Raw genomic sequence first — 8,193 nt, 5'->3', positions numbered from 1 at the left:
CATCCTATTGGTTCAGAAAAGAGGCAAAGAAAAACAGTTTTCAAAGAAATCAATATTTATTGAAAAGCTAATCATTCTGCAGAAATACAAATATCAAGCAAAATTGTTTGATAGCCCATGGTCCCTGTTGAGCTCATTGGTTCAAAAAAGAGGCAAAAAGAAAACGTTTCAACAAAAACAAGATTCATTGAAAAGATAAACCTGCTGTGATCGGAGACACAGTGCTTCCACCTGATATTGCAGACAGCTTTGCTCATAACTGTCCAAAGATGTAATAAAACATAAATATGAACATTTCAATTTCTTTTAAATTATGTATCCACTATTTTTTTTCCTTAAATGATCGGAGACACAGTGCTTATATTAAAAATGAAGTATATGATAAATTTCTAACAGAAGAGATCTATTTTATTAAATTTGCTTATATTTGAACTCACTTATTTAAAATAAAAATCATAAAAAAGGTATATTGCTACATACTTCTAATAATGGATTATATGGTTATGGAAAATAGTAACACTAAGTCGTATATTGCTAACATTTGATCAAGACAAAATATCTAGAATTCTTCTTATTGTTACTATTAGAAATATTCAGAATACATGATCACTTTTCAATGAATATATCATATAGTACATCTAACTAGTTAAATAAAAAAAATACAACTGTAAATAGTAATTAAATTACAAAAAAAAATCATTTCATTTCGTATTCCACTAAAATAAAATACAAAAAAATTATATACAATGATTACAGTAATGAAGGTCCCTTGAGTCCAAAAACAAAGGAGATTTCCACCGAAACCTACAAAAATAAAAAATGATATCATGTCAAAAAGAATCTTAACAAAATATTATTATTAGTAGATAAATTTACAAGAGTCTCATCATTAATACAATACCATTACTCCACTGAAAGAAGACCCATATGGAATGAGGGTTTTTGCCAGCATTATGCTATTAAGAACAATTAACATTAAACATAAACTCCTACAAACTTTTTTGAGAATTGAGACTCTTAAGTCTTTTAGCCTTGCAACCAAGGTAGAAAAGAAACATGTGATTCAATAGCTGTGGCTTAGTCTACAAATAAAAACATCCGAATAGGACATTAAAAATTCACCATCATGTTCATTGACAAAATATAAGCAATTCAATTTCAAATATGATGTAAAGTATCTGAAATCACAACAACAATTCACTCAAGTTTAAGAAAACAACTCACCTTGAAGATATATATTTATCAATCTCGTCCTTCTCTGGAAGACCGTAAACAAACCAGCTTTCTTCAGGTAAAGTAGCAGTTTCATCTTGTATCTTCATATCTGCATTGATGCTTTCTTTTAGAAAACTTGCTAATTCCCTAGTCAAAATGGTATCATCAATCAGACAAATTGAGCTCATAAATTTTGAGAATTACCTTGCAGCAGAAGAACCGATTCGTCATTGTAACTTTGTAACTTCCAAAATGTCATCCCATTGTTGTCCACAAACTCTGGATTGATTCTCGTAGCATCACATCCACTTTTGTCTTTAACATAAGAAAAACAATTGTCAACCCTTACAATAGCATAAACATTAAAACTAGTAACATATAAAACAACTATATGTATCCAAACTTTCCATTTTGACCTAGTTCAGAGCGTTAATTTATCTAAGAAACAAAATTACCTACACAGACTCTGTTTTCTGTTTTTACCACATTAACAACATTTATTTCTTTATTAAACCAAGACCTACCTAGATGTTTAACCTTAACATCTATTAAGAAACAATTAATCATGACATACATTTTTCACCTGTGCTCTTTAACCTTAACATCTCAATGTGTGCTTCGTCAACCTCATGCTCCTCCCCTGGAATGGAGGACACTTTGGCATTCTCATTCTGCAACTTTTGTGCAAGACACTTTATCTGTACATATCATACACACAAAATTATTATGAACTGTAACAGCAAGGATAATCCATATACAAAGAGCATCATAAGACCTTGTTTTATATTACCTTTTCTTTAGCTGCAGCAATCTTAAGTTTTGTTTCTTTCGCTACTTTTGCATGCCTTGAATTTTCGTCCTGAATATAACTCCTTAGTTTTCTGAACATATTAAGCAAGTTTCCCACCACTTTAATTGATATTAAGACAACAAAAGTAAGAAAAAAAAAAAGAAAAGAAAGATGAAGTGGTGAAAGTAATAAAACAAAAGAAGAATACACAAAAAGGAATATTTTTTAACAGTACTTACTGAGTGTTCAAAGCTTCGTCACAAAGAAGAGTCATCAGTTTAAACTTTTTACACAAATCCAATTTATAGTATCCACTGATGCCTTCTTGAAACCAATCCAAAGGAAAATCATTTAGATGATATGATTGCATAATCAAATCCTCTAAATGTTTCAACCATGAATTAGTTTCATTCTTGGTTGAGAAGGATGGAGACCTACACCAAAATAATCCACATGGAAACTTTAATTCAAGCATCTCAAAAAAATTTAATCACTGAGAAAACTCCAAATAAGAGTTGTAAGGGATAACTCACTCTTTTTTCGAATTGCTTGCAATCAATTCCAACAATCTAATGTGAAATTGAATCAGTGAGGAATTATGTTCATCCATACTTTCTTCACTGATCAATTCTTTAAAAATGGCTTTAGCTTCTCCTTCCTCGAGATCAAGAGCCTGATTAAAATTACACACAGGAATAACAGTGAAGAAACACTTGATTAATATATTATGAATGGTTGCAACACCATAACTATAAAGCAAGAATTAAGCTTGAACAATAATACCATTTTTTCTAGGGTATATAATTTAATGTAACAGAAGGGAATATCATTCATGGTCAAAACGTTCAATTAAATGACCAACTGCAAAATCATCTAAAATTTGACTTTCAAGTTGAGTGATATTGACAGAAATAATTAGTTCCAATTTGGTAACATCCCCTTATAGAATTAAAGGAATTTGCTGATCGTGATTATTCAATCAGGGAACTATTAAATGCAATTAATTAGAAAAACCATCAGGAAAATTTGTTAACACGAAACCATACCTTTCCAAACACTCTGCAAAACTCTAAAATCTGCAACGCATTCCCAACCTCTTTGGGTGGTAACTCGATGCCAAATATTTCTTTTAACTCCATGCCCGGTGGCAAAAGAATTTCCTCTGCAATTGCTTTGCTCTCTAAGTTCATTCCAAAATTCTCACCACCATCATCTTTGGTGCAAACTGCAGTGACATTTGCATCTGAAAAATTTTCATTTCCAAGTTCCCCTGAGAGAAATACTTCAGGCTCCTGCAAGAAATAACAAAAAAGAACACGAACCATCTCATGAAAAGTTTATCATAAATTGAAATATAAACACATTCACTCATATCATCGTTAACTTATCATGAATTCGCACAGTAAAACAAGGGATCCTTTTCAACCAAATCTGTCAACCACAAGAGAATTAGCAAAGGGGACAGGTAGAAAAATAGCATACCTTTATCAGATTACCCTCATTTAATGGATTTGATGTTTCTAAATTCTTCTTCATTGCAAGCATTTCTGCAACTGACTTAAAGCCAGATTCCTTGGCACTACGATACATGGGACCAGTAGGCTGTTCACCTCGTCGCTTTCTACAAACATAACTCCTTTATCAGAATGAACTCATGGATACACTACCAACTCAAAAAGCAAATAGAAAACATCAAAAAGAAACCCACTGGCAAAGACTACAGTTGCAAATGCCTCGACACTTCGGACATGTCCAATTAGCCAACTGTTCAACCTCTTCAGCATTCTCTCCATACCTAATTTACCACAGGAAAATCGTCATTGGAGAAAACATATACATATATACAAGTATTGTATTGTTATACTTCCGATTCTTTCATTTTGTACCAAGGATATCTCAGCTGACAATCAGAGCCTAATTCCTTCTAAATGTATAGAATGTTTGGGCCCCAAATTTGGAACATTTCACATTTACAAAAACAATATTAGTCATAGTTTTTAGGAAAATTTAAGTTGTTCCTTGCATTGGACGTGTGTCCCAAATTCCATTGCTTTGCATCTATAGTTGAAACACACAAAAACCACCAAAATGTGTTGTCTTTTTTCCTTACAAGGACACAGGTATCCAGCATAATAAACAATCTTACTCAAGGTAAGCAGAACCACTATAGACAACAACTGTTTCATGGTCCTACCCTGTTCTCACAAGATATAGTATCTCATGAGGGATACCAGCGACCTGGTACAAGACAAGATATTTTTGATATTTCTTTGTATACTCTTGCAAAACAATGGATCTTTGGATGGTGTTGCAAATTAAAAAAGGTTTTCCCATAAACATGACCAAAAACAAGACCTTGAGCTCCTCTATGCCCTTCCACTGTTCCCATATCTTCATATATATCTTTGCTATGCTGCATATGATAGGAAGGAATATAGCAGTAACCTACTTGAGATTTCTTCCTCAACAGTGGTGCCAAGCATATCACACTTCTATGAAAAATACAAACATCTAAAAAAAAAAAAAAAAAACCCAAGGTTTCTAATGCTGAACTGACCTAGTCAAGAGGCACTTGTGGCAGTACTTAATCGGACAATTCTTCCCTTTCTTTAAGTTCTTGCAGGTTGCAGCAAAATTCTCCTTCTTTTGCCGGCACTTCACAGTCGAAAACCAACAAAACAAATGTATTATCATCCAAATGTACCACAAAATCAAGAAACAAACTGAACAACAAAGAGTAATAAAAAAAAATCACCACACTCCAACATGCAACATGAAAAATTAGACATCACATAAGTAAAAAAGAGAAGAATTAATAAAATACTTGATGACAAGATTTTCCAGTTCCACCAATTTGAAGGGGAGGACTGGCCACAACATCCTCGGAGTTCTTAGTCTGAGCAGAAGATAATCTCACGTCCATTTTGAGTAGGAGAAAGGAATTCTCTCTTTGAATGCTGAGTTGAAGGGAGTAGCAAAGGAAGGACGGCTGGTTTGGAATTTTGAGAGTGTCCTTCCGTCTCTCTCTATATATAGTTAAAAAAAACTTTATTAATTGCGGCAATGAATATATTGATTTTTTTTATCAACCTATAAATGTATTAAAGCTAAATCTGAACAATTTTCTGAAGATGTTATTCTAATTTACTAAAAGTAGTCTACTAAATGCCAAGTGGATTACAATGGAAATTAGCCATAGCTTTAGATTCCAAAACCAACACAGACTGTGATCCCAAAAAAGCCTGAGACAATACAAAAGTATTTAGTAGAATCTCAAATGCTGAGACAACACAAAAAGAAGCTTGAAAAAGAGGTATAAATGCTAAGGATAAGAATAGAAGTTATAAGCTTAAGATGAGGTAAAGTCCATGATATACCTCCAAATGAACATAAATGGAGTTTTAAATTAAATAAATAGTAACAAATGAATAAAAAAAGACCAGGGAACATAACGTGATTAAAAGAGCTAACAATACAGAGAGAGGTGATAGTGTGTGCACAAGGGAAGAGATGAACCAGCAAAATAAGTTATGCATCCTATTCTACTAATTTACTAATTTTTTGTTTAAATTAAAATTAGAAAAATTACTAATGAGTAATAGTACAATTGATTGGTTAACTAATGCAAATTTGACAATCATACTTCGACAAGGATCAATTGTAGAACAGGAGAACTTCTATTCGTATTCCTCAACAGTGAAGCAAGACAGACAAAATGATGTCTCAAAACTGAAGAACATATCACAGGCTACTTTAGAAGAATGTTTAAATTCCATTATCAACAAGTTCATGCAGTGGCAATCTAATGGTCTAGCTAATCCTGCCAGTGTGGATGAAGATTGTTAAGAGTCTGTAGTATGAAAAAAGATTCACATGCAATCCCCTAATAGTTTAAGTTTATTTTATGGTTGGTTAATGACAAATATATCATTATGTATTAAGAAGGATTCAGTTTTGACCATGTTCAGAACCAAATCACCCTAAATTTAAGTAGCAAATTGGTTCAAGTACTGTGTTGTGTTTCATTTCAAACACAAGCAGAGAACAGAGAGAAATAAATGTTACTTTTATGTTTTATGTATTTCCTAAAAGTATGAAAATGGAGTAATAATATACAAAAAATAAAAGCACCTAATTGACTATTCACTAATTCAAATAACATACATGGTCATATAAGAATACTTGTTTTCATGTCTCATCCAAATGCTGCTCATCTCCATAGCAATATCTGGTAAAATCACTCTTCACCTGTAAAATCACAGACAACACATGATAGATTTAATGTTCAAAGCCACCTAGGTTCGACACACAAGCAGCAGGTAGAATGGAATGATTAGAGGGAAAACTTGAACTAATGTTAATAGAAAACAAAACAAATTGAAAAGTATGGATGAACTTGATATTGAATGTATAAAATGACTATTTATAGGAATGAACTATTTGCTTGGTATGTACACCTATATGTTGTTGACAATTTTAGCATGATCCATGGACACTACACAAAAATGAACTCTGTACTACAAGGTTTGTTTAACCAATATATTAGTTCAGAATAAAAAAGATAATGTGGCAGAAACAATTAACAAACATGTTTAATCTTGTTAAAATCCTGCAACTGAGGTTAATTGACATTTCATCTCGGTTTGACTCGTGCATAGCACACAATTCAACGACTGAGCCTTTTAGACTATACATCCAAATGTGACCATTTTAGATAACACATTATGAGTAATTTAAATTGAAACCAACGATGACAGTAAGAATTAATCTACAATGAGATTACCTGTTTAAGAATTGGAGTTGCACATGTTTCCCACAAGCTTTGACCATTTGAATATGTGAAGCATGAGGGCATGAGTTTTGCATACTGCAAAACAGATGGCACAATGACAGGATATAAACAATACGAAGAGTACGTGACCCACACGATCATTCAATCAAAACATCAATGCACCAAGAGAAACATGAAACAACTGTTAGGACTCAAATAGTCTAGTCTCATACTGTTTAAACATACTAGATGACATATTCACTACATTTTGATAATAACATTCATGATTAAGTTTTGAAGTAACTACAGAGTTAAACCACATATCCTCTTCTTGTTTGAACATATGCTTTGGAACTTGCTAAATCAATTAAAAAACTTAATGAATTTATATTATATAACCTTCTATAAGACAAAAATAGCATGTCGCTGGTGTATATAATTTGTTTTTATCAATAAGTATTATCCAGCATTCAATAGTCTGTTTTTGAGAAGGATTTACTTTCTGGTAAGATTTTAATAAAATAAGATGAATATTTTTAAGTGCTTTAATTTAAAATTGTAAATGGCAATAATATAACACATTAAAGGAAAAATATTACACGTTATCCCTAAGACACTTACATTAATTTCCTCTTTTGATAAATCCAGCATATATCAACAAACCAGAGATGTACATAAGCAGTCTAACAAGAAAGAATAAAGCTATTTGGAGTAACTTTTTACAAGAATATGAAAGATTACAAGAACATCCGCTTCAACTTTCTAACAATCAAACATTTGTTTCAGTACCCATTATCAAATGTCTTACCACGAATACAATCTATCTAATTCAATGTCCTAGAAGTACACTAGCTACTTCAAAAGAAAGTAATGCCAACAGTATTAGCGGATAAAGCTAAAGAAAGAAAATCTGATAAAAAAAATTAAAGAAATTTCCAAATCCAAATCACATTTAGACAACACATGAGGTGTTCCATTGGCTTCTCCCAAATGTGTGAATTCTTTCAAAGTAATGGTAGGATGATACACATTTCCATTCATTTGACAAACATTATAAGAATAAAATGTTCATAAAAGAGTGATTTTTTACACTTTTAAGAAAATAAAATAGAGTAAAAAGTAAAGAAGGATAGTGTCAAATGAATGTAAAAAATTTGCGTCAAAGTATATCATTTTTTCATTCTTTTAAACTACAGCTTCCTTTGAATCAAACTTTCAACAACAACATTTAGCTGGTTTGAAACCTATGTCTTAAGGACGACTATCAAAGGTGCATGAATTCTTTTAAACTACTGCTTCCTTTGAATTAGACTTTCAACCACAATATTTAGCTGGTTTTGAAACCTATGTTTTATTTAAGGAGGACTATCAAAGGTAGCAGACAGTATGGGACTTTACAACACACATCCCCACAGGG

At 32.0% G+C, this 8,193-nt stretch overlaps 1 protein-coding gene across 4 annotated transcripts in view; it reads right to left on the bottom strand.

Annotated features, from left to right (window-relative positions):
- Nucleotides 1-540: 540 nt before the first annotated feature.
- The window catches only part of LOC148198949 (uncharacterized), a 39,189-nt gene continuing 31,536 nt past the window's right edge, over nucleotides 541-8,193 (bottom strand). Inside the window, exons 2-15 of one of the 4 annotated variants that reach the window (XR_015786111.1) lie at nucleotides 6,789-6,872; nucleotides 6,170-6,253; nucleotides 4,830-5,031; nucleotides 4,563-4,660; nucleotides 3,714-3,800; nucleotides 3,488-3,626; nucleotides 3,052-3,297; nucleotides 2,539-2,678; nucleotides 2,245-2,439; nucleotides 2,006-2,096; nucleotides 1,790-1,913; nucleotides 1,420-1,530; nucleotides 902-1,324; nucleotides 541-804 (exon numbers count right to left, since the gene is read on the bottom strand). Coding sequence is in view for 3 of the 4 variants with exons in the window: in XM_088113743.1 (XP_087969869.1) it covers nucleotides 738-804; nucleotides 1,225-1,324; nucleotides 1,420-1,530; nucleotides 1,790-1,913; nucleotides 2,006-2,096; nucleotides 2,245-2,439; nucleotides 2,539-2,678; nucleotides 3,052-3,297; nucleotides 3,488-3,626; nucleotides 3,714-3,800; nucleotides 4,563-4,660; nucleotides 4,830-5,031; nucleotides 6,170-6,225 (1,656 nt within the window). In the remaining variant the exon portion in view is untranslated. Of the gene's footprint in view, nucleotides 805-901; nucleotides 1,325-1,419; nucleotides 1,531-1,789; nucleotides 1,914-2,005; nucleotides 2,097-2,244; nucleotides 2,440-2,538; nucleotides 2,679-3,051; nucleotides 3,298-3,487; nucleotides 3,627-3,713; nucleotides 3,801-4,562; nucleotides 4,661-4,829; nucleotides 5,032-5,186; nucleotides 5,248-6,169; nucleotides 6,254-6,788; nucleotides 6,873-8,193 lie in introns of those variants that run through there. The other 3 variants (XM_088113744.1, XM_088113743.1, XM_088113745.1) reach the window with 3 other exon arrangements.

This window comes from Vigna umbellata, chromosome 4, assembly GCF_029865625.1.
Source record: "Vigna umbellata cultivar VRB3 chromosome 4, Vumbellata_1.0, whole genome shotgun sequence".
Lineage (NCBI taxonomy): Eukaryota > Viridiplantae > Streptophyta > Magnoliopsida > Fabales > Fabaceae > Vigna > Vigna umbellata.
This window is presented reverse-complemented; position numbering and strand designations above follow the sequence as displayed.